This window comes from Thermobia domestica, chromosome 1, assembly GCF_964235325.1.
Source record: "Thermobia domestica chromosome 1, izTheDome1.hap1.1, whole genome shotgun sequence".
Lineage (NCBI taxonomy): Eukaryota > Metazoa > Arthropoda > Insecta > Zygentoma > Lepismatidae > Thermobia > Thermobia domestica.
This window is the reverse complement of record NC_137454.1, coordinates 27,876,069-27,903,505: the sequence shown is the minus strand read 5'-3', so window position 1 is coordinate 27,903,505 and position 27,437 is coordinate 27,876,069. Positions and strand designations below refer to the sequence as shown.

The window sequence follows — 27,437 nt, the reverse complement described above, 5'->3', positions numbered from 1 at the left end:
GGAGAGCTTTTGTGAACGCGGCATTGAACCTCCGGGTTCCATAGGCCATAGAGTTAGTTACTTAGTAGAGTTGTTTAAAAATGAATTTAAATCAAAGAGGTATGATATAAAACTAATGAGAACTGTATATAGAAATACTAGAAAAATACACATGCAACAAAACCTGCACATTGAAATACAATTAAAATTAAAACCTAATGAGATACCTAAGCATGGTGTAATTTCACTAGTGCAGCAATGTCCGGTTCAATCTTCATGACGAACATTATCAAACCATTTTCAACTGATAAGCGATTTCTTATCTTTGTTTTAATGTTTACCATAAAAAAACACACTTTCGCACAAGTACGATATAGCAAATGGAATTATTACTTTTAAAGCAGCAATCCCCAGACCAGGATATTCTTCTCTCCTCATCAGGCAGAACTTGTCCAAGTCTTCGTTACAAATAGTCCAAGTCCTCGTTACAGTTGCAAAGACTTGTCGCATGATCATTCTATTATTTGGTCAAGAAGTTGTGGGCTTAGATCGGATACGTTAATGGCCTCTTCAATGAAGGAGTTTAACATCCATCTTGAACCAGCACCTTCGACATTGGGAATATAGATATTACAGTTACTGTATCCACTGTCAGTGCCGGGCGCCGAAAAAAGGGGCCACACATTTCGGAGGAAGTGTGTTACTCATGTTAGGAAAGTACATGTGCACATGTGTAAAATAGAAGGAAAAACGTAATAAAATGTGCTCAAAATTAAGGAAAAGTAGGGTTTATTTTGAAAATGTTATTGAGCTTCGTGCCAACCATGGTGGCGCTTCGTAGCTAGTCTGTCGACGTCACTCATATATACGGTGACATCGTACTATACTCTCGCCCCGGGCACTGATTTTCCATGGCACTGTTCACTATAAACAAAAAAATGGATTCTACCATTATAGAAATAGGTATGTTAAAAATCTCACACAAGCTTATTATAAAACAAATTATAAAAGGGTCGCTGGCAAGAGCGTGTGATAAAAGGGGATCGTAATAGGAATTATATTGAGAACCACTGGTCTAGGGTAATTTTAACCACATTTCTTATAGTTTCAAAAAGATTGCTGTCGGGTTACCTATGGTGAATGGGAGGGGGATACATATAAAAGATTGCTAGAAAATGATCGATATTAGATTCATAGTTTTCGGGGTCGCTTAGATAAATAGTGAGACTTTCAATTTCGCTTAACTCCGATTAAGCTCTCATTAGTAGGGATGGGCACGAACGACTTTCCTTTGAAACTCGACTCGACTCGAAACAGACATCTTTGAGGTCTACTCTTGGACTCGGCGCGAAAAATATCTTCCAACTCGACTCGGATTAGAGTCAAGTCGAACCAAAACGAGCCAAATCCTGTGTGTAGTCCTACCTAGACAATACATAGACAATAATTATTCTATCATCAATTATACTACTATTACTACAAATAATAATAATAATAATAATAATAATAATAATAATAATAATAATAATAATTATTATTATTATTATTATTATTATTATTATTATTATTATTATTATTATTATTATTATTATTATTATTATTATTATTATTATTATTATTACAACACCGTGTACAAACATGAACAATAGATGGTTAGTAAAGGCATACTAAAAGCTAGTTGACTGCCGACGTCGGTTGTCATGAACTCTACAAGGCAAAGACATCGTTCATTACTCTAAGCTGTAAGCGTCGGTGGACTACAGATGGTCAACTATTGACCTCTCGCCAGAAATTGGTGGCCCCGCAGCGACGATCCGTGGTGGCCCAAGTTCCATTTTGAAAACTTTACCACCAGCAGCAGAGACGCGATGAAACGCCAACGAACCACAAAATTACTCTCCCAAAATATGTCAAAATGCCTATATGTGTGATTTGTTTATATTTAGCTGAATCAAAAAAACACAAAACAAATACCCGGGGTGGACGCAAACTATCAATATTACGATTACTAGGATTGTGTTCTCCTGACTTCCCCACGGAAACGATCATAAAAAGCTTGGTTGTTGAAGGATAAATCATTGACGTCTTAATTTAGCCAATCAGACAAACCCCTTCATCTCGAGTTCTAGAAGGTGATACCGTGAACCGTTTCAGATTTATTGCTTCCTGGTGGAGTACTATCCATGAGCAAAATTTGAGCATAATAGCCGACATACATCTTCGGTGCCTCTTATCTTTAGTACAATTTTAACCAGAGATGGTGTGGGTCAATGAAAATTTGATCCACGACCCACCATGACCCACTATCACCCACCACCCAAATGCCCCATTGGCCCACTCTGACCCATCAACCATCGTGATCCACTCTGACCCACCACCAACTATGAACCACTCTGAACCATTGCGACCAACTCCGAACCACCAAAACCCATCGACATCAACTCTGACCGATGGCCCACGTCCTCCTCTCCATTGACTAAAGAGATTACACTTGTAATAAAACAAGACTGTGAAATTATCACTTATCGGAGTTTGAATTTCTACCGTCAATGGCTCAAGCACCTCTCTGTTACAATACTGGTGGGTCTGACCTTTACGATATATAATGGCAAAGTGTTTCTCATCTTCCAAATTAAAATGAATTTAAATTTATCATATATAATTATTTCTTTGTAGCCTTAAAGACACATTTCAGTAGAAAATAGGGTGAAATTTGAAAGTTTCAAATCAAGGAAAAGTAGACCAACGTAAAAAAAAAAAAAAAAAGAGAGAGAGAGAGAGAGAGAGAGAGAAACTAATTTTCTATATAATTAAGCATGCCGTACTAATTGAAAATGCCCATGTAATTAAGTTTAGAATACAAATTTTATGGCCATTTTTCTCTAACTTTATGGCACCAGCTTCAGCAATTATAAATAGAAAGCAGTGGGTATAAAATTCAAAAAGAACTTTAGTTTGCATTACTCAATTTGTTTCTCAACTAATATCAATCGTTTTCGATTATTTTTACAAATCAACCCACTACCAATTTCCAATATATAGAAAATGCACCCCCGTCCCCCCGCTCATAAAAGATAATTTTAAAAAATGCCAGGACATATTTTCTTTATTTTTAATAAAGAGTTATATGTTGAATTTCAGCTCTCAGTTGAACGGCTTGTAAGATACTAAATTTTTCGCAAAAATTCGGACTTCTACTCCCCCTAAGGATATGTATTATAATGAAAGTGACACGCGTATGGTAACTTCCCAGTTGGGAATGGAGCCTGATTATATACCAAACGTCAATTCATTTGACTTTGCAATTTGACCGTGATGATTACGCAGACATAGTTACTTTCAATTTTTTATGATACATATCCTTATTTCATATGTTACAGATGATTCAAAAATATTTTTTCAAGCAGTTAGCTCCTCTAGAATCTCACAGGCTGCATCCCAAAATCCAACTCCTACTATCCTATGACAATCCAAAAGTGACTGAACTTTTTTTTATTAGAAACAAATGACAAAAGAAAAATGGAGATCTTGAAAGTAAAATGTAGAAAAGCTCGGTGCCCCCAATAACTACATATTTCTCCACCCCTTCATCCCGAACTTAAAAATAAAACTTAATTCGAATATGGTTAATTAGTGAATTTATTACAGTTAAATTCCACTCACTACATGCTACAGCTACAACTATGTAACAAAAAATAACAACTGTGAAACATGTTCTGAATTACTATTAGATTTCTTATGCTATTATTAAACATATTAAAATAGTAAAAGAGGATTGTTCGTGAAATAGTATATTTGCTCTTGATTTATAACTTTTTCATACGGAAAAAATTAAAATATTATTCAAGTTTTAAACTTTGCACTCTGCAAATATGTTGCCCTCTAGGCAATGGGACTAATGTGAAATGTGGACTAATGTGGACTAATGGGAAATGCTGCACTGTTAGCGGCGCTGAAAACTTACGATTCGATTCTAATATCGAATGATTTCGATATCTTTATGTCGCTACGTAACCACCCTGGGTGCTAATGGAAGCTTAATTGGACTTGAATTGAAAATAGAACTATTCACCTAAGCGACCACGAAACTATAGATTCGATACTAATATCGACCCGTTTCTAGCATTTTTGATATGTATCCCGACAGTACTCTTTTTCCATACTGTAAGAAATATAGTTAAAATTGCTCTAGATATATCAGAATTATGTTGAAATACACACATAAATCCACTTTTATATTCTGTATAAATAGAGAGCGAGCGAGCGAGAGAGGGCGACTCAAGGCATCACCACCTCCACATTGCAAAAGCATATATCAAGAATTGAATTGAAAATCTATGTAAAGACTTTCTGCTGTGGCATGCTTCATAAGGACAATTCCAGTCTGCTCACGTGACCTTTGGGGTTCATGAATTTTTTTTGCGAGCGTTCCGACTTTGCATTCTCTGTTTATAACTTCTGTTTATCATCAAATAACTTTTCAAGAACATAAATGACATTCTGTATTATGAATGTTGAGAATTACCCTCTATATGACAAATAGCTGCAAATAAATACACTACATGATTTATTTATAACTATTGAACGAGTTTCTTAACTTGTATTTACATCCTCATATATAATACCGAATTACTGTGAAAATTATCTCAGATGTTATATTTTAAACATAATAATTACTATGTTCTGCAATGATTATGTTATATATACACAACTTATGTATTCTAATGTAATTATTTTATATAATTTTTCATGCATTGCGGAAAATATAATTTTAAAAAAAGGATTAGCCTAGACGGGATTCGAACCCTCAACCTTATGATTTGAAATCCGACAGCTTACCAATGAGCTAACACAACCTTCTAGCGATGTATAACGGATCTCAAGATAATTATGACATTCATATCCATTACAAACGCCGTTTATGTTCTACTTTGACTTTTATTTTAGTACTCAGGCGATAATTATGTTCTATTTCTTAACTTTGAGCATTCTTTTACATATGGAAAGATTCGTTAACGTATTTAAATGTTCCATTACGTATGGAGAGCTAAATGACAAACAAGCATGTGCTGAGATTGAAAAAAAAGGTTTCGAAATATTGTATCATTAAGTATTTCAATCAATGTTGCTTTTTTAAACACTTGGTAACAAGTCTTATTATATTTAAAAGAAGAAAAACACATCTGCAAACTTTTTCCCGATTGCAAAGGCTGGCTTGGAGGTTCGAACCTGACTTACTTTTTCCCGAAGATACCCGAAGCTGGACTTAGAAAATTATTGCCTCAAAACACCAGTAAAGAATGCGCTCAACCTTTTTGAGACAAGGTGTACATAGTTCAGCAAATCAATCCTGGAATTTCCAATTATACTACTTGCTTCCTAGTTCGATCCCTGGTCGAGTTTATCTAGTTCAAATGTCGCGTTAAGCTAGGTTCTCGTTTCGTACAGCTCAATTTAGAAAAGGGACGCTAATCTGTTCCAACATAAATAAATAAAAAACTTGTTTCTCGCATCCTTACCCGACTGATCTGGCAACAAGTGATACTGCTTCATAAGCTGCCAGTGCGTGTACAGTGCTTTGGCAGTTCGAGATGGATAGAACAGAGGATTATGTTGATCCAAAAGATCTTGGAACGTCTCGATTGTTGGTTGCGAAGTCTGAAAGGAAAAATAAATACTGAAGATTGTGCAATTTCTGGTTTATGAAAATACCTAGGCTTATTCAAACACAATTTATATGAGGTCAAAACTATTTTCAAACACGTCACCACAAGTAAAATAAACAGTAAAATAATCTGCAACTATGAACGTTTCGGCAAAAAAAGCCATTCTTGGCATAGATGCTTTCAAAAAAGCATCATCATCATCATCATGGTTGTTGTTGTTTATGGAACTACATCCAGTTGATTATTATCTTCTCAATATCACACCTCTTTTAAGCCTAAACGTTCACATCTGGGTAATTCTGGGTGCTTTCAGAACAGATGTTGCAGAAAATGAGGGAAAAGAGTGTGGAAACAAATTAATAAAGGAAAAAGCCGAAAGATGTTCGGGAAGTTAAACAAGTTATGATGGGAAATAGACAAGACTAAGAGAAGAGTTTTACAAAAGAATATGAGAGGATACAAAAGAATTAGAAAGAGATGGGAAATATGGGGAAATGTACCAAGAGGTGAAATCTATAAAACTTCGGAAGAAACAAGAGAATATTACGATGGCAGCAGAAAATAAGAATAAGAAGGTAGTCAGTGGGAGAAGTGAAGTCTTAGGAAGATGAATATCCGAGATTAGGAATGGAAAAGCAACCGGGACAGATAATATACTAATCGAATTTATTAAGAATATGGGAAACAAGGGCACGAAAGAACTGTTCCGACTGTGCAATGAAACATATGAAACAGAAGATTGGTCAAAAAATTTCCTGAAGACGATCATGATACCGATGGTTAAGAATTCGAAATCAGAAAGATGAGGATTATAGAACTATTAGTCTCATATCGCACGCAGGAAAACCTATACTTCGAATACTCAACAGAAGATTGTAGGAAGAACAAATGAAAAAGCTGAGGGGGATCAATTCGATTTCAGGAGAGGTAAGGGCACAAGAGATGCACTTGAATTATTAAGGGTAATCGATGAAAGTTTTATAGAAAAAGTGAAAGAGATGTATGCTGTATTTATAGATTCAGAAAATACTTTTGACAGCGTGAACTGGGAATTGTTGTTGGGAGTTCTACAGATGGTTGGGTTGGAATGGAAAGATCAAAGATTCATAAGAAACTTACATATGAACAAACAAGTAATTTCTTAGAATAAGGAAGGAAATGACAAGAGAAGAGTGCAATTGGAAGCTGAGTTCGATAGGGATGCTGTATCTCACCAACAATATTTAATATCTATCTAGAAGAGATGGTGAAAAAGAGCCTATTTAATAAAGACGGCATTTCGGTAGGAGGTCGAATGATTAGTTGTATAAGGTTTGTAGATAATATGACGCTTATTGAGGAATCTGAAAAAAGAAATCAATAAGATATTAGAAATCTTGATGAAGGGCTACGAAAATAAATGTTAGAAAAAAAAAGACTGGAACGAAGCGGTAGGCGTCAAACATAGAAGTAGAAGGGGAGACAATAGAACAGGTGACTATTGTGCTGCCAAAATGTCTTGAGCCGTGGCAAAAATGCGAACTAAAGCTCACACCCTTACACACCCACGCGTTGAGCCAATAAGGATTCAGCTGTTGCCAAGCAGGAGAAAGCGAGTGGATTTCCTTCAGCCGATAGCAGCGCTTGCAACGGAAGGCTAGGGCTCAAGTCAATGTGGTATATCTTTAGTATTCGATACCTGGGTAGTATTATTAGTGATGAAATGAAGTGCGAACGTGAAATAAAAGCAAGGATATGAATAGCAAAAGAAGTCTTTAAGAGAAAGAAAAAGCTATTTTATGGGTTCTTGGATAAAGAATTGAGAAAAACTCATAAAATGCTTGGTGTGCAGTATTGTACTGTATGGGGCTCAAACATAGACATTTCGCAAAAATGATGAAAAACCACTGGAAGCTTTCGAAATAACGATGTGGAGAAGAATAAAGATAATTACCTGGGTTGGGTGGAAAACGAATAAGAAGGTGTTAAAAATGGTGGGGGAGAAAAGAACAATTTAAGATGTTATTGAAAAAAAGAAAGAGAAACTGGTCGGGACATTGCCTGAGAAGGAACTATATTATGAGGGACATATTAGAGGATATGGTGAAAGAGATGGAGGTGAAGGCTACAATTCATGAATGATATCAAAGCAGAAAAATTGCACGTGAAGACGAAGAGGTTAGCTGAAGACCGTGGCGTATGAAAGCTTCTCAGTTGCAGCAAATAACCTGCCAATAATGGCAAAATATCTATGATAATGATGATGACTTAGGATAAATATATTTTTAATGAACATTGATTATGCATCCTATTAAATGAAGTGGTTGTGGCATTGTTAAGTTCAATATTTCAAAAAGTATGTTTTCTAAGAGCTTATTATTTTCACTTGCTGAATCAAATAAGTAGGTCTTTCTAAATTATATGAGAGGAATTGTTATATATATCAGCACCTTAGAAATGAACTATAAGACGCCTAAAAGTAAATATCAGTACAACCAGTTGAAAATGCAACTTGTCTTCACATCCTGAAGAGCTATAGTGTCATAGTTACAATTACTAGGATATCCAAAACTTGGAGGTAAAATTAATGTAAAAAAACAAGAGGACAATCAAATAACTTACAGATTTCACAGTACCCAGAAGTTCTTCCTCAGCTCGAGTATACAAGGCTCTGCTTTGTACAGCTGATATTACTTCCGGATGTAAGTTTTTCATCGCCTGTACAGCAATTCTCGACACTGCTGGATCATAAAGTAAAGCGTACCATCGTTGCTGAATTTCCTGTACAGTAAACTTACAAGAGAACTTGACTCCTCGGTGAACCATCCGCAGGTCATTAGTCTACACAAGAAAGAAGAAAAAAATAGTGTAGTCAGTATTGAAACTTGTATGGGAAAAAGTATGACATACCGTATGTACAGCATAGTGATCTTCAAAAAATTTGAGTGTCTACTTTTCTTGTAACGGAAACTGTCTATTAAAATCTACATAGTACCTGTTCATAGATAGGTTTGTAAAAAGACATCTACTTCTTATGGTGTGTTGCAGTCCCAGAAACCTTGTCTATCTTGCTAGTGACTGCACAAATTACTATTAGATCAAAATTTCAATACAAAGTTGATAATTACTTTTCAATGTCAAATCATGCAACAACACAATGTCAATGCCACTTTACCTGTTGAACATTTATGATCAATGCTAAATCATCGGTGGGCTTCCATCGTCCTAAGTCTTTCGCTGCAACGTTGTGAGCGTGACGAGGCTTTCTTCTGCTTCGACCTGGTTTCGATCGTCTTCGAGCTTCTGATGGTAAAGTGGCAGGGATAATACCACTTGTACCTACATCTGCAAAAATTAATACCATATAGAATGTTTCTCACATTGGTTATTTTTTTCCCTTCAGTTTTTAATTGTTTTTTGCTGCTTTCTTTAGACAATCTACAGTTAAAAGGATAATTCATAACATCTTACCTTAAGTGCTTTATGAATAGCAATAATAAACACTAATTTTCGAGTTATTACCTCTTGAAACTTTGAATTATTTCTGTGAGACCGAAATTATCTTCAAATGCTCATCTATATTTTTGGCACAACTCTCGAAACCCTTCGTCTAAGTGGATCAAAGCTTCAATCATATTAATCTGATAGTAAATGCATATATTCTAGTATAGGACTTCTGTGGTATAAAAATAATTATTCAAATTTATAGATATCAGTACTATTTACAATAACAGATTTTCCCACAAAGGTTTCTATCTGCTCTTGTGTTATAGGAATTTTCTGTTATTGTAAATAGTACCGATGTCTACAAAGGGCCCATCCGGTTGCAATGATGTGAACAGAACAGACTTTTGGGGGAATGGCTGCAATTCAGCTCAAATGTAAAAGAGACTATGTAGATTCTATATTCCAAAATCAAATTGTCCTAAAATGGATGGAACATAGTAAAAGAAGCACGAAACATTAACATTAATGTCAATGGAAAATCTATGAAAAACAAATAATTCCTCCACTTATCTCAGAAACTAAAAAAGGGAGATGGCTGAAATTCGGTTTAAATATGAAACAGATTATGTTGATTCTACATTCAAAAAAGAAGTCAATGAAAAACGGAAGTCGTCCACATATCTCAGAAGCATCATAAGGAGATGGCTAATTGAAAGCTTATTGCAGAGACATAACGAAGAGCTTAAAAACGATGTATAGCACATGTAAGGTAAATATGGATAGAACATCGTCAAAAGTCAAGTTGTTTGAGTAAAATCGATTATAATGATAAAGTATATGCATCTTCTTCCCGGCAGCCCCACGCGGATAGTATGTGCTTGAAATATCTCATATCTGGATTTGGAATCTCCAGACTCGATTTAACACGCAACGTGACTTTTGACCTGACCACGTGACACAGTCTGGTCCTTATGGCAAACCGAATAGACCCTTTCCATAATTATTTTAATACAGCTGAGGTATGATACTAGAGCATGTGATTTACCACCAGTTTAACTTGATTTAACACGTTCGCTGCGTTACGAGTCACCGGTGGCTCGTGCGATATTTTATTTCTGTGCGGTGCCATTGTATGCATTGTATTACCTCTGTGCGTTTCTGGTATTTTCGTTTGTACAGATTTTTAACATTACTAGCATCCATGTGGTAACCTTCAACGAGACACACGGAAAACTCGTATAGCACTGATATCCAAACTCAGTTTTACACTGCCGCTGTCAATGTATTAAGCTTGAACCATCCTAACGAAAGACACTCGAGATCTGTGTCAGAAATATATGTGAGTTGACAGGAATACTTCCACGTTAGTATTGACTTATTAATACGTATTTCTTACGTCCAATCAAAAATTAACTTCCGATTTTCGAGAGTTAACTCCATTTTTCAGTAAATTGTTGGAAGCACTATTAAGTGTCTTTTCAGTAATATCACAAGTTTGAAACGTGGGGACTATTCTAGTTATATGGTATCTACAGATATTTTAGGATTTAAACTTTTGACAAATACCTGAACCTGAGCTCACGTGCATGAGAACATTCAAAATAAGCAATTATATGAGAAAATGGGAGGCACGATTTCCTTTCACCATACTCTTTATAACTGTGAATAAAATGAGAATTTGGAGTGAAACAGTACGGGACTGAGCTGAGAATCGACTCGGGTCTCCCGCTTATCGTGTAGGTGTGCAAACTACTACGCTGCCCAGTCTGCCCTCTGAAGTGAAATTGCATTTTTAGTTTAACGCTACTACGAAAGATAGAAAGTTGCTCTTCGTACTACTTTAAAGCACAGATATTGGCCTTTCACAAAATACACATAAAGATAGGATAATTTGTTAGTAAGAGAGGTTTTACAAATATATCGAATGAAGCAATCGAAAGTACAAAATTTGCCAATTTCGAAAGCCTGTAAAATCTGAAGCACTTGAAACCACAAGATCTGGTTTCCTGCACAAGAACAATGGCTAGAAGGGTTTTCAGAAATAGTGAAATAGCTGTACTCCGAAGTTCTTCACGTCAATTTTTGGTTCCGAAAAATAAAATCAAGGTCAAACTTCTCAATAGGGGGAGCAGGAGGAAATTTTGACCCTAGATACTCCTACTAGTTGAATATAAGCTTGATGGATTTAATATTGTGGTTTGCACTGATTAACGATTTACAGGCTTTCAACATTCTTACATGCAGGGTGTTTTCTAATTTGTGACTGCAAAATATCTGGAGAAATCAGAAAAAAAATTCGAAATAAAACGTTAATATTTTGGAGGGGAAAATTCACCTTAATAAAATTTTCTATTTCGCTTCCTGTGAGTAGGGTGGAAGACAAATCTGAAATCTTAAATGGGAACTCTCATTTTTTTTTAAAATTGCACAATCGGATTCTACGTGGGGGAAATCAGTAAATTTCATTCGAAACTTTTTTTTTTTTTTTTGATTTGTGAGAGATGGAGTTTCATCAACGTATGCTAATTTTACTGAAGTTTTATTTCAATTGAGAGTTCCCACGTTTCTTTCCAGAAGAAATTTTCGATAAATAATACCAATCTTTTGTCTTTGAACATTTTCTCGAGTTGCGGAAGGTGGCGTGGACGATTGCTCCTTATTCGGCATAAACTAAGATAATTCTAATGTGGCAGTGCAATTAGGTGCAGTGGTGATCGTAGTTGGCTACTACGCATTTTATCTGCTGCACCTCTCCGTGGCCCACACGCTTACGGTTTAGTTTTAAACTGCGTTCATTTGTTGTTCATGAACTAGTTTTGCCTGGTTTCATTAGACTACGGAGTGATTAAACAAACGTCTTGGTCCAACTAACCTTAAATAATTAAAGATGGATATTACCTGTAGTTTCTGCAAAATTATATCCGAAGTAAATTCCTCAGCTCACGGTTTACAATCGAAATCGTAAAATCAGAAATTTAAATGTAAACTTCTTTTGAGACGAAAATTTCTAGTACATTTCACATGATTTTCTGTAGCCTTAATTTTTATTTTATGTGGTGCTAGATGCTGACCTCGTGACCAACTAACTGTGACTGAAAAATTAGAGCTGATTTATTTAAAATGTCAAACATATTTAGGTTAAAGTGAGATGTATATAAAGTGAACAATAAAATAACACTTAAACCTGTAATGTAACACCAAGCGTTAGTGAAAAATGACGCATTACAATATGTCGTATGAAAGACCAATAGCTCTGCTTTAAGATAATACAAACCGTAACTTTCTACCTTTCGTAGTAACCGTGTAGCACCCTGTACTCTACATCACGTGCGGCAGAAGAAAAATGCGTCTAAATCCAAGATGGGGACAATGAGAAACACTGATAATCTTTCTTAGCGTGTTATTAGTAAAGTAACCTTTGGTGAAAATACAGAAAGAATTCCCGTTAGTCGAGCAATCATTATACAGTGAGACCACGATAACTCGAAGCTGAAGAAAATAGATAAAAATTCGAGTTATCACGTTTTTCGACTAATCAAGGTAGCCATAACAAAAATTCGAGGTTCCGCGTTCCTCATCAAAAGTGACTATATAACTTCTATAACTCGAAGTTTTATTCACTGAACCTTTACAACTCGAAATTGTCAAAGTTTCTTAACTTAAATGAGATGACTAGTAAAAACAAAATCCTTGACATAAGTAAAACACAATTATAGTACACATTAGCAGCAATGATAGGACTAGTAACAATAACAATTACGTAAAAGTATCGAGTTATAGCTTCGAGGTATCAAGATCACATCAAGAGAAAGACTTTCAATTTGAGGTAAACTTCGACTCGTAGAGGTTCGCAGATATGAAAGTTCCTTACAGAGGCTTTTAAACATGAAACCCTTAAAATTCGATTTATTGAGATTGTAATTTTCAAACATTCGACTTTACAGAGGTAATGTTAGTTTAACATTAAGTGTTAGGAAGAGTTCAAGGGAATGTGACAAAAAAAAAAAAAAAAAAAAAATCGAGTTATCGAGGTCTAACTGTATTTAATATGTGATGATTTCACATGGAATGTTTCCTATATAAGTAGAAAATACACGATATTGTAATACCTGTTGCAGGACTCGAAGCAGATGGATTCCGGGTTCGAGCGATTTTTGATCCTGGTGCACCAGCTCCCAAACTTGACTCCACAAGCTCATCATCAAACCTTCTTCTTTTAATGGAACGTGAACTACTGCAAATGCAAAACAAGAAAACATTACGTTGATGCGCAGAAAACATTTTTAACCCCTTCCACTAAGATTTATTTTCTGAATTCTGATAAATGAAGTATAAATTATAAAAGTGTATTATAGATGGTTTATCACTATATAATAGGGTGTATCGAAAAAAACTTTTTTTCGAAATCCGGTTACGGCTAGTGCGGATTTTTGGCCAAATGGCATCAATAAAACGTATAAAAAATCTCAACTCGATCAGACAACTCCTTCTGCTGCCGAGTAGAGCCCAAATATTAGAAAAATCACCAAAAATTCACTTTTCAACTGATTTTCCAAAAAATATTTTTTAAATATTTCCTATATTTTTCGGTCTTTTAAATTATTGAAATAGCATTGGAAAGGAGAAATAAATACATAAAACAAATTTATTACGGTTATTTCTGTACACCCTAAGCATAAAAACCTAGTTAATTATTTGTAAAAATGCACTGATTTTCTGGCGTATCGTACAATTAAATTTTAATATAAAATTATTGAAGTCTCTTGAATAACGAAGAAAACACTTTAATGCTAAATTCTAAGAGCAGTAATAGTATAAATAATTTGCTCCCAATGCCGTATGCATCTGCTTATCACACTAGATCACCTGCCGCCCACCTCTCCCCGAACGCCTCTTCTCTTGTACTTGCCCAGCTGAAAGGATCGGTCTTATCAGCCGCCAGTAGTCAACCAGCTGTGTCGAACGTGATTGTCGCTGCTTGAGTTATTTATTAGTGCTGTAGGAAATTTTAACTAAATAATTTGTTTTCGTGTGTAGTGCAGTATGTAGAAGTGAGAACAGTGTTACAGTTGTGTTAAGTACTTTTTATTAGGAAGAGAGTGACAGATACGCTGACGTTATGGCATCGACAAGTGTGTTACGGTCTGACGTTAGGAATAGCGTTATTGGGACACCCAAGGAATTGGTTAGAACACAGCTACCAACTGCTGGAATGTATTGAGACAATACCTAGGGAGCGAGAAGAAAAAATGAGAATTTCGGGATCCCGGAAAAAGCTTTCAACAAAGGATTTATCTTCTATCGTCGCCAGGAAGATTGTAGAAAATTGAGATTACGCCTCAATCTTGTGGCTCTTTGATCTAGAAGAAAAGGCGCCTCTAAAACTGGCACTTTTCTTCCTTTTTCGAAGTTGCAGGCAAGAGGGTCGGAACACTTACAAAAGGCTATATCAAATGAAATATTTTTAGTAGACTGTTGAAAATCAGCAATTCGTTTCGCAGAAGTTTGGAAACCGGACTTTGCTGAGTTTTGCAAGTCACGGACAATATTATGGTGCTTCAATATCATTGCAACAATCCTTCTGACACTGAAAATAGCTTCGCCGCTGATTGAGGCGTAATCTTAATTTTCTACAATCTTCCTGGCGACGATAGAAGATAAATCCTTTGTTGAAAGCTCTTTCCGGGATCCCGAAATTCTCATTTTTTTCTTCTCGCTCTCATAGGTATTGTCTCAATACATTTCAACGGTTGGTAGCTGTGTTCTACCCAATTCCTTGGGTGTTCCAATAATGCTATTCCTAACGTCAGACCGTAACACAATTGTCGATGCCATAACGTCAGCGTATCTGTCACTCTCTTCCTAATAAAAAGTACTTAACACAACTGAAACACTGTTCTCACTTCTACATACTGCACTTCACAGGAAAACAAATTATTTAGTTAAAATTTCCTACAGCACTAATAAATAACTCAAGCAGCGACAATCACGTTCGACACAGCTGGTTGACTACTGGCGGCTGATAAGACCGATCCTTTCAGCTGGGCAAGTACAAGAGAAGAGGCGTTCGGGGAGAGGTGGGCGGCGGGTGATCTAGTGTGATAAGCAGATGCATACGGCATTGGGAGCAAATTATTTAAACTATTAATGCTCTTAGAATTTAGTACTAAAGTGTTTTCTTCGTTATTTAAGAGACTTCAATAATTTTATATTAAAATTTAATTGTACGATACGCCAGAAAATCAGTGCATTTTTACAAATAATTAACTAGGTTTTTATGCTTAGGGTGTACAGAAATAACCGTAATAAATTTGTTTTATGTATTTATTTCTCCTTTCCAATGCTATTTCAATAATTTAAAAGACCGAAAAATATAGGAAATATTTAAAAAATATTTTTTGGAAAATCAGTTGAAAAGTGAATTTTTGGTGATTTTTCTAATATTTGGGCTCTACTCGGCAGCAGAAGGAGTTGTCTGATCGAGTTGAGATTTTTTATACGTTTTATTGATACAATTTGGCCAAAAATCCGCACTAGCCGTAACCGGATTTCGAAAAAAAGTTTTTTTCGATACACCCTACTATATAACTTTCAAAACATCAGTATAGTAACTTTACGTGATGCTACAATAGTTTAAATTTTATGACGAGTGTAGCTTGTCATTTCTGTGCAAGGGATTAATAGTACTTTATTGCTTTATTCAGAATTATTATATAATATATATTAATATATATATATATATATATATATATATATATATCCAAGTTTGAATATATTCTAATGAGAAATCAATCTTTTTCTAATTGATGTATCTTCATGCCTCTAGTTTCTACGTCCTTTCTTTGCATCCCTATCCCATTTGAAAATTTACTTTAGGTTCCGTAGTACTGTTTATCACTATAAATACTATATGTTAGAAACTAGAAATTAGAATTAATTATATACATGTTACACTGTTATAACTAATGCAACTCCATGCAATATAAAGTATATTTTCAAATACAACAGTGAAAACTTATAATAGAAAGGAGAAGGTCAAAGATGTACAGAAGAGTTGCAGAAACTACAGGCATGAAAATTCAGTGATCAGAAAAAGTTGTCAGTCGCTAGCATCGAAATTAAAAAAAAAAAAAAATTAAAAAAATGGATGCATTAGGTAGACTTCTTTATTGCACGAGCGATGATCAAAAGAAGAAAAAAAAGTTACAAAGCCTTTTATGAATTATGTGTGAGACATAGCTGGAAGATCAACACACCTGATGATAGAGGGTTCTAAACAATAGTTCTCGGTGTAATCACAGTCTTTGTTCAATTGCTTATTACAACGGCAGATACAATTTTCTACGCCATTTGCATAGAAATCCGCGTCAAGTTATCGCAGGTATCGTAAGGCAGCGGTTTTGACATAATAACATACCTGATAAAATGGTGGCCTACCATTTTTTGGTTTAGAACAAGGAAAAGATGAGCAGGGTGTCAACTAAAATTCCACAATGAAATTTCGTTTCCGAACCATAAAAATTTAGTAACATTCTCCAGAGCGAATTGGGATGAATTTTTATGCATGCGATAGAAGCATGCTTTGCTTGCGATTCGGTAGCATCTCAAACGGACCATAGACATTTTTGGTGGTGAATTTTGACGTTTTATAGAGAGAGAAAAAAAATGTGACCCAAAAGCTAAATTTCGTGACTTTTTCTTGATATTCATTACCGTTTTCTGATTTCGTGACCGACAGACACCCTAGTGAAAGTCACAGGGCCTAGGTCAGGGCTGTAGAATGGATGCTCTAGTTGTTCCAAGCGTAACGTCAGTGGTCGAAGTACTGGGTCTTACCGCTGTGTCCAGGGTTGTCATTAACAATATCGGTTCGTTTTTCTTTGAAGTCATGACACTACTTCCCTGCATGTAGCTTTGAAATGTAGCCCTTTCCATACACTTCTACAATCTGCCTATGAATGTCAGCAGGAGTAGAGTTTTTGGCTCACAGGAATTGCACCATTCACCTTAATTCTATTCTTGACCAATTTTCCAGACGAGTTATCATTTTTAACGTCCTCTTCTCGGGCATGCATGATCAGAATCCGAAGCCTTCAAACATGCACCAAGACAAACATGTTATTAATCTACAAATACATTTTCGTTAAGTTACACTGAATAACATAAAAGTTCTATGCTTTGTTAACCTTTTTTCCGATCATCCCTCGTATTTACAATATGTGTCAATTGCTAACTCTGTCTTATTAAATGGGTTACGGTGGCTAATTGATAGAATATTCACCTGAGATGCGAGTAGTTCCTGGTTCGATCACAGCCCATGTGAATTTCTGGTGGACATCTTGTTCGTGGGTTTTCTCGGCGTTTCTCCCGATTCCTCCCATTCTCATTACTCAAATACTTTATGGATCATCCGTCTCATTTAGCCTAAACGGCATAAGTGTGGGACGTAAAACTAAAAATTTTATTTAATTTCTAACTCATTAAATTAAAGACCTTTCTAAGTTCTTAGTTCTTGCCCAAAACGAAGCAGGGAAATCATGGTTCTCTTGCTTTCATCAGCATAACAACATGACAAAAATTCGTTATCTTTCTTTTGAGACACTTTACTTCGTTTCTGAGTTTACAGTAATTGTATATTTCCTTCGTGAATTCCGTAATAGTTTCCAAGCTATTCTATTTAATAGTTTACTGAGAACAAGACTTGAGAAAAGATGTAATAAGTAGACCCCACGTCGTTTCACAATAGCAGTTTAGCTTAATGGTATGCAAGGTTGGCTTCAATGAACTTACAAATGTGAAGTAGTAAGAATGGGCCAGAAATCAAGTTTGAGCCTCCTGATAATCACAATGGTGTGCTAACCTCAACATTACCTAGACTTTCCGCAGACCAGCCACACTACTTCATTTCTTGAGAAACGTATTTAACCATTCAGATCACATGAAATGTACAACTGCTTTACTACAATAACTCAGTGTTCATATTAATAAACACTTTTGATGGTTGAGTTAGATATCGTACAATACAAAGAAACAACCAATACGGGTTGTCCGAGGACAATAACAGTGATGGAAGAATTTATAGTCTAGATGCGTTTAAACCGACACCAAGGGTGAAAATGCTGACTGGTGTTGGGACGAACTAAGTAACATTGTAGTTAGTTTATCAGCATTGTAAAGCCTAAGACCGTATTCGAATCCCGGCCCAGATACAATTTCTTACTCATAATTTTCATTTAATTTGTATCTATGAGGTGGCGTAAGAAGAAACAGATTGTTTCTTCCACTTTTTATGTAAGTTGGGCTGCCAAAAATCGCTTTACTTCTTCTGAAACCATTACATGCCCTCAAGTTACTTAATGTGAATTCAAGATTTCCATAATTTGACATAAACGTGACAGTCGTAATATTACTGTTAAAATAACTCGTTTACCAGCTCTAATCCCGAAGGGGTTTCAGTTTACTATGGAATTTGCAAAATTGTTAAACACGAAAACATTGTTACACTATTTGAAAAAATGAAATGAAATCTTTGAGTTTTACGTCCCACGGTTATGCCGGTTAGGCTAAAGGAGACGGTGATGATGAGTAATGAATGAAATGGTGGAATGAAGAAAGTGGGAGGAAACGGGAGAACCCCGAGAAAACCCACGGACACGGTGTTTGTCCACCACAAAGTTCACTTGGCGGGTTACACTATTTGAAATTATACTTTTAGAATATTAAGTCTCGGCATTGAAAACAGAAAAATAAAACAAAATATTTCAGTTTAACGTCCCACGATAATAGGCTATCCTTTAGGCTAAGGGAGACGGATAATTAAGGCAAGTTTACGATAATGGAAGAATTGGTGGAATGAAAATGTGAGAGGAAACGGAAGTACCCCAAGAAAACTCACGGCCACGATATTGTCCATCACAAACTTACTTAGCCGGGTATCGAACCGGAGACCCCACGCAACAAAGGTAAAGTGCTCTACCCTGAGCCACTGTGCCCCACTCCCCTTAATTAAAAACAGAGATATAACTACTTCTAGCACAAATTATAACTTTGTACAGGAAATGTGAGTAACAAAAAGAAAATTCAGAATTACGTCTTCATACTCACTTCATACATGGATATAGGCCTATGTCCACTTTTGTTAAGTAATTTATGGACGCCTTCGCTTTTCCAAATTAAATATCTCACAATGAAATACAAGCCCTCCCCACTGGTCTACTGGGGTAGCGCCCGCGCGACTTTGGTGCACATAGTCCTGACTTCAATTTCTGGTGGGAGAGCATTAAACTCATTACGGTAGTTCAGGTTCCACTTTAAATTGTATGTCCACATCTCATATAGCCTCGGTGCTGGAAAGAGATGCTATACTTTCAACAAGTAAACAAAGAATCACGAGCACCCTCATAGCTAAATGGTTAACGTTCGTACCTTCGGAGTACGAGACTCCACTTCGATTCCCAGTGAAACTTGTATGGTTTGGATTCCTCTTAATCTATAGGCCCACGTCTCATATACGCTCGGTGCTGGAAATGAATGTTAAACTAAGATCTATCACACAGTGTGAAATACAAGATCAGATTTTTCGTCTTATGAGCTACATACATTACATAACATCTTAAAACTCAGACAGACTAACATCCCCCGAGAGTCGTACTACAATTAAAGAACAAACTATATTGCAAGGCTTAATGAAATAAAAACTCGTGATATGTATGCAATCTTACCTCCTCCTCTTCATTCCCAAAGCTTCCAATGTAGTGTTTAGTGACTGTGAGCGGGGTCGCTCGCGAGCAGCTAACGCTGGACCAGACAACGGCACTACAGAATGATGCCGCGGCCGAGCAGCCAATCGTGAGGAACCTACTTGAGGGAAAGGTCTTGATGGCGTTAAGTGAGAGCTCACACTAACCAATCCTCCTTCACCTACAGATGTTGGAGTTTCTTGGGCGGGAGAATACGCCTCTGCGTCTTCATTGGCTTCTTCTGCCGGGACTTCCACATTCATTTTACGTTATCTGAAATTATAAAATGCGAAACTGTAGTAAAGACTTCTAACTTGATTAAGACAAATTTAGTCGTGTATTATGAAATATGTACATACAGAACGACTATAAATGATTCATCAGCTTTTACAGTGAAGTATGTCGGGAACTATTAATACAATAAGTTTGTGCTGATAATAAAGGAAAGAATATATTTGATAATTTACTTTCTCATATTCGTAATACAATGGCTCTTAGCGTGAGTTGGCTGCACACGTCTATTTCCCAAAATGAAGTCTATGCAGCAGAAAGCACTATGTGTTTTGGAACATGAGAAGTATTCTTCCGTTGTACCGTACAGGTGCACTTCGCAGACAGTTAGCAACTACACCGCCAGATCACCAAAGCATTCTGAGATGGTATCAACAGTTTAAGGACATGGGTTGCCTGTGTGAAGGTAAAACTGAATGTGTTTGCTGCAGTCTCTAAATCAAAGATGTACTGTCCGCTTTTCTTCGCGGAAAATATTGTGAAGGGTATGTCATTCCTCGATATGCTACAGTTTTTGTTGTTTCAGCAAGTAAAACATGATTCAATTAACTTGATGGGGCAGCGACCAATTAGTACACTGAAGTGCACCGTTACCTGAACAAAGAACTCCCACGCTGATATATTGGGCGATATACTGAAGATGACTTAGCACTTTTCGTATGGCCTCCGAGATCTCCCGATCTGTAAGTTCGTGATTGTTTTCTTTTGGAGGTATATAAAGGACACTGTATGTGCCTCGACTATCAACATCTTCGGGTGAGCTCCAGGATCTCATTACAACTGCATTTACGACCATTTGTAGGATATAGTAGAGTGCGTGGGGCAAACCAGACTCTTGCAGACCTTTGTATCGTACCACATCAACCTTTTGTAACATTATGTCTGAAACTTGTACTTCTGTATATATTCATGTATCATTAATTATTTTATGTGTTATACATTTTTAACACAGTCTTTCAAACGCGAGGAATCATTTATATTCATCCTGTATAACACAAGCAGGGTGGGAAAAAATCATGATTTTTTTTAAAAAAATCATTTTTGTTGACTTTTTTATTTAAATTGATTTTTTTTATTTAAATCAAATCTTTCTCCTCGCATAATACAAGTTGCGAACCGAAGAAAAATCATTAGGAATTACTATTAAATGTTAATAATGCCATTTAAGTGAAAGTATTGGGGTTGAATTTTGAATTATCCCAGATCATTTACCTATATCAATCCCAAACAATGTTTCTTAACCCTTTTAAATTATAGTTCTTTTTAAAGGCAAATTACAGACTTTCAGTCAAGCAGCTGCAGCATCATCCCTATTTATCCTAGGATAATGGTACATACATCACTCTCTTTAGAATAGAACAGCTTTTGAAACGGTAACATTCACATTTCCCTATCATGTCCCTGAAGCGGGAAATTTTGAGAGTAATCGGCATTTTTTTTCTTTTAAATTTTGATCCCCTCTGGATTCCCCTGTGTTAACGCACAGATCTCAAAATCAACTGGGAAATACTATGGGGAGTACCGGTACTAAATGTGTGCACAAAATTTCAAGCTTCTATCTTGAGTACTAAGGGTGAAGAAACTATTGAGCTAAGAACATTCCCACAATGCCCCAGATGACCCGGATGTAATATAAAAATTTCCTCAGCCATCCCTATTTATCCTAGGATCATGATTTGTACATTATTCTCTTCAGAATAAAACAAATTTTCAAACGGTACCCTTCAAACGTCTCCATCATGTATCCGGAGCGGGTAAATCACGAAAAAAGGAATTTTCTGTTAAAAATATCTTCTTTTTTTAAAATGTTTACCTCTGTGGATTCTTTTCCCTGTTTTAAGGCAGAGAACTGAAACAAATCTGAAAAATACTGAGGGGTCCACTGAGTAAATGTGCAAAATTTCAATCTTCTAGGTGCAAAAGCAAGCCCGCGAAAAATAATATTCCCCAAATACCCGTATAAAACAGGATCTCGGGTAACAGTTTCCTGAGATATCCCTACTTATCCTAGGAGCATAGTACGTACATCATTTTCTTCAGAATAGAACAGCCTTTTAAACGGTACCATTCGTATGTCTTCATCTGAGGCGGGAAAATCACGAAAAAACCTATTTTTTGTTTAAAAAAATATCCTTTTTTAAAAACATTTTTCCCCCTCTGGACCCCGCTGTTTCCACGCACAGATCTCAAAACATCTGAAAATTATTAAGGGGTGCACTGAACTAGCGTGCAAAATTTCAGTCTTCTGAATGCAAAATGTAATCCACCAAATAATAATAATAATACGCATAACAAAAAATATCTTTTTAAAATTATGACGTCATCACACACTATGCCTCAACGCAGAAAGGCGTGAAAGCATATGTAACGTGTTCTAAAATGCCTCCAGTCTTGAAGAAAACGAAGTAAAAAGCCTTATTGGTACTTTTTTATTCGAATAATGAAGATTCTACCCTATCACCTAAAAATAGTTGATATAGTTTAAAAGGTTAAGCATTAAGGAAAAAGTACAGCAACGTTTATAATTTAAAAAGTTAAGCATTCAGGAAAAAGTACAGCAACGTTTATCAAAATGGCACTTTTTTTCACAAAAGTTACTGATATTTGGCAGAGGCCTATTTTTAAAAACTCAGAACTAGCTTGCGGCATGAAATACATAAATTTCGCCTAGTTATAAAATTAAAAAAAAAGAAAAAAAAATGGAGAGGGGATAGGACCTCTCTAAATACGCTCTATTATCTGGGAACAAACAAACAGACACGCACAAAAAAATAATTTTCGTCTTAAATGTCGATGGTGATTTCCCCGTTGGATTAGTTAACGATTTTAAAACCCAAACCCAATGTTACGAAAAGAAGAAAGCAGGATTGCTCCGTTACCTGTTCAAAACGGGATTTTCCCTAATCATCCTCTGCATGACACTTGTTTTCATACTATACTGTACATTTGAGTCTCATTGCATTATGATTATTAACTTCCATAATCCAAATAACCGAACAGAAACGGGATTTTACTTATTTTCACTTTAAATTAATTTATTTCGGAATTCGATTTAAATCAATCCACCCTGAACACAAGTCAATATATATAAACCTTTACCATTTTAAACAAATGCAACACACATGTATAGTTCGTTCGGATTCATAAGATAAATGTAGGAGCACCATTTTGTGAAAGAAAATATCCTTCACCTTACTGTAAAATAACTGAACCCATTACACAATATTCTGTAATGTTCGCTGAAATGTATGAATAGTGTTGTTAACTTTATTTCTGATGTTAACAATTTAAAAATGGAGCCTACCTGCACTAATGTTGATCTTAGATATTTGAAAGGGGTTAACTGCCGCAGACGGCGGCCCCGAAATGCAAAACATAAGAAATATGAACAGAAATAGATCATGAGAGTAACAAAAAAGGTAATAAAGGTCATCAGTGTAGGTTGGTTTATAAGGGAGAGAACTCATGTTAAATTCTGGACTATATGAGTTTGCGGATTGATGTGATACGAGATGAACAGGTAAAGATATGCCACATTGACTTGATCCCTAGGCTTCCGTTGCAAGCGCTGCTATCGGCTGAAGCAATTCCACTCGCTTTCTCTTGCTTAGCAACAGCTGAACCCTTATTGGCACAACGCGTGGGTGTGTGAGGGTGTGAGCTTTAGTTCGCATTTTTGCCACGGCTCAAGACGCTTTGCCAGCACAATAGTAGCGCATACCCGGCGGGAGCTCATGTGGTTCGGATTCCACGTTAATCAGTAGGTCCACGTCTCATATAGCCTCGATGCTGAACGGGACGTTAAACTCAAAATCAACTCAACTCAATAGTAGAGCATAATATGACAGTGTTTCAAACCCACTATGTTATTAACTATCATAGGGTGTGTATATTGCTGTAGTGAAGGGAAATATATAAAAGTAGAACGGAAAGCACTAAGAAGAGAGTTGCATTTGAGATAAATGTAGTGAAATGGGGCAAAATTTTGGATAATATCACATATTATGGCAACATAAATTTGTAAAATTCACGGAAAAAGTTTTGTATTTGATTTTGCAATAGGATTGTATAAGTTATAAAAAATATCGGAATGTTATACATTAAATTCATAATAAGGTAAAATACAAAATGGTAAGCGCTCTTTGTATACATAATACTCAATAACAAAGACATGATGAAAGTAAGTGATGTTAAGGTAGTGTGCCAACTGATAATGCAAGTGTCGCAAAGCTTTGCGATACATAATGCATGTGTCTTATAACGTGTTTTTTCACTAATTGATGCGTATACCCATCGTCGCTCATGCGCCTGCTACCTACGGACGCACTCCCTCGTTGCCGCTCATGCCACCTCCTGCTGCGCTCCTACCTGACTCGGTTAGATAACATTCTTGCTTTTTAGTGGCCACCTAGGCCAAGTTGGTTCGTGCTTAATGCACTGTAGTTCTTATGCCACACATCCACACACTCTATTTATACTCAGCACTCACAAAACAAGTTTTAATGTCCTAGGGACACGTCTTTGATAGGAGATTGCACTCCTAAAATACACAAGGAAGGATGCTATCATTCATGAATTTTTAGTAGCAGTTTCGAAGCTATTTTTCCATCGCAGTCAGAAGATAAGGTTTCATAGTTTTGGTAATTTCTGAGTAGGCCTAGTGAGTAGTTTACAACATTTAACAGTTCGAAGATACTAATTTTGCACAGTAATACTATATAAATACATATGGATGTAACAAAGAATAAAAGAAGCATGAAAATAAGAAATATTTGTGATTAACAGTGAATAGTGAAGGCCTTTAATGAAACAGGGGTAATTGTAGGTAAGGTATATTAAAGTAAGAACAGGTAAGTAGTAACACAACGTAGAAAAAAGGTTCATGTAGATCATATACGGGGCCGCCATCTACGGCAGTTTAGACATTGAAACTGTCCACTTTATCGAAAGTATTTCTTGATATCTTAACGTATCCATACTTTGCAGTATTACAGTCACGGTGATTTTCCATATACCGAGTTTGCTCTGTATTTACTGACGTTTAATAAAATCTCTGCGTTTATTTTTACTGTCCTCATCCCCTCTCATATCAAATTGATACAGTGAAACCTCTGAATAACAGACACCAATGGGACATGAATTTTTGTCCGTTACAGGGAGGCTACAGAAATTTAATTTCTCATAATGGTAATTCTATGCATTAATTCAATAAATGCATTATGTATGAGCGTAAATACGTAAAATTTACTGTCATACTGTCAAAAAAACTGTCCGTATTAAAGAGGTGTCCGTTAAGGGAGGCTTCACTGTACTATCAGCATAAACCACAAACTCGTAAGTGCCATTCAGGCTGGTCGCTACATTTCATTTTCCTTATATCTAGCGCATTCCATGATTGAGTAATAACGGCGACAATGCATATCTTTATTTCACGCCAAACTCGCAACAGGTTCAAGACAAGACAACGGGGAAGGTTCTATAACACAGGTCCTCCTACATAGGGCATTAGCTAGATTAGTTCCTTTCTGTACCAGAGTTTAATATTTAATTTACATAGTTAGCGAGCGTCAGTGAGTGAAGGCGGACTAAAGCCCCGCAGGGCACGTTGTTTTCTGTCTTTATTACGGCTAAATGGGAAGGGGGACCTGTGTTCTAGAACCCTGCCAAGACAACGTCAAAGCTTATAGACAAGTATTTCACTATTCGGACTTAGTACTAACTTTAAAATTCTGGTTATATAACTGTTATTCTGCATAACTAAATAAAATTATGAATTGTACACACATTAGTCACGGAACTTCTTTCCTAACGCTTCGCTAAAACCATGCCAACAACAGAACTGGTCTCAGGTTAGCACTCCTCTTGCTACCTTCATTGGCTATTATATTAAAATAGCAGCAAAGTTGTTCACCAACTGTCGTCTTGGCATTTATTCCGAAGTTGGGCGTTCGCTTTCGACACTTTTTTTTTTTTTTTTTTTGCTGTTATCTCCTTTCCATACTTTTTGCAAGTTGTTATTAGGTTCATTAATCCGTGTTCTTCACAAACTTTTACAAGATTTTGCTCATTATCAACGTATTGCTTCACAAATGTTAAAACTGTTAGTTCATTGCCCTTGTACATTTGCCATGTTGATAACAAAAATGCTAGTTTCTTTCCCACAATGCAACTATTCGGTTACCTTGCGCCAAGTAGTTTCCTCCGCTCGCCGTATAGTCCCATGTTTATAACCGCTTATATATAACAAATAAACAGATTTTTCGATACTCTTATATATTATCAAGCACACAAACGATCAAATTATCCATATCTTTCCTGTAAATTTTAAAAATTTTGCTGGAAACGGACGCCCAACTTTGGAATTTAACCCGTCGTCTTTTTAATGTAAATCAATATTATTATTATTACTTATATGGGATTACATAATATAAAACTTAAACGTAAGAAGTTATGTACAAGGGCACAACACAATTTTAATGCAAGCTATGTGGCATAAAACACGTACTACATTTTGTTGGTAGAAGTAACATCACCTGGGATATTGATCTCACATTTCTAATGTACTTGTTTATTAGAAGAATCCCTTCGTTAAAAAATAATCCACTTATTAATTGGGAAAATACCCCCCCCCCCAAATCAAGAATTATACACACTCATCAATCTTATGAATAATTTTGCTTTATTTTGGATACGACTAATTAATTCAATTAATTTCATAATTTCTACTTACATTACTTACTACTCAACTACAAACATTCTCACATTATAAGTAATTAATGTATACAAGAACACAAACAAATGTCCACTGTTTCGCGATGCGATGCGATGACTATAATGATCGAGTTACTGTGCTCAATCTTATTCATTCTTCGCAGATAATTTTGACCATTTGGATGCCATGTTTTGTCGTATTGGGCCTTTGTGAGGTAGCTCAAAACAATAGTAGTTGTAACAACAATTCTCACCGGTTATATCAGTGTTTCTTCCAGATGTTTCTTGGGGGGCATTTCCTCCCGGAGCTCCAAGAGTGCCCCTCCGAAGGAGGCCAAAATAATACGTCTCTAATATAATAATAAATAGAATAGTACCAGCAGTGCCCCCAGAAATACTAAGTGTGTCCCCCGGAACATTGTTTCTGAAAGAAACACTGCGGTTTTATTAAAAAACGAAAACCACAAAGAAGTATGTGGGCAAAGATCATCCCTACTCCAACTCATTTTCTTTACTACAATTTAATCTCCCACACAAAACAAGAAGCATGAATATTTGGCACAAAATATTTCGCTCTTCCTTTTAACAGTGCTGCAGGTTCTATGCTGGGAAATATATTACGAAA

At 36.0% G+C, this 27,437-nt stretch overlaps 1 protein-coding gene across 1 annotated transcript in view; it reads right to left on the bottom strand.

The window, feature by feature from the left end:
* Positions 1–26,987, bottom strand: part of Rcd5 (microspherule protein Rcd5) — a 61,291-nt gene extending 34,304 nt beyond the window's left edge. The window contains exons 1-6 of the mRNA XM_081755707.1: positions 26,832–26,987; positions 19,793–20,083; positions 13,181–13,305; positions 8,800–8,969; positions 8,247–8,465; positions 5,499–5,637 (exon numbers count right to left, since the gene is read on the bottom strand). Of these exons, the coding sequence (XP_081611833.1) occupies positions 5,499–5,637; positions 8,247–8,465; positions 8,800–8,969; positions 13,181–13,305; positions 19,793–20,073 (934 nt within the window). The 5' untranslated portion in view covers positions 20,074–20,083; positions 26,832–26,987. The remainder of the gene's footprint in view (positions 1–5,498; positions 5,638–8,246; positions 8,466–8,799; positions 8,970–13,180; positions 13,306–19,792; positions 20,084–26,831) is intronic.
* Between the last annotated feature and the right edge of the window lie 450 nt (positions 26,988–27,437).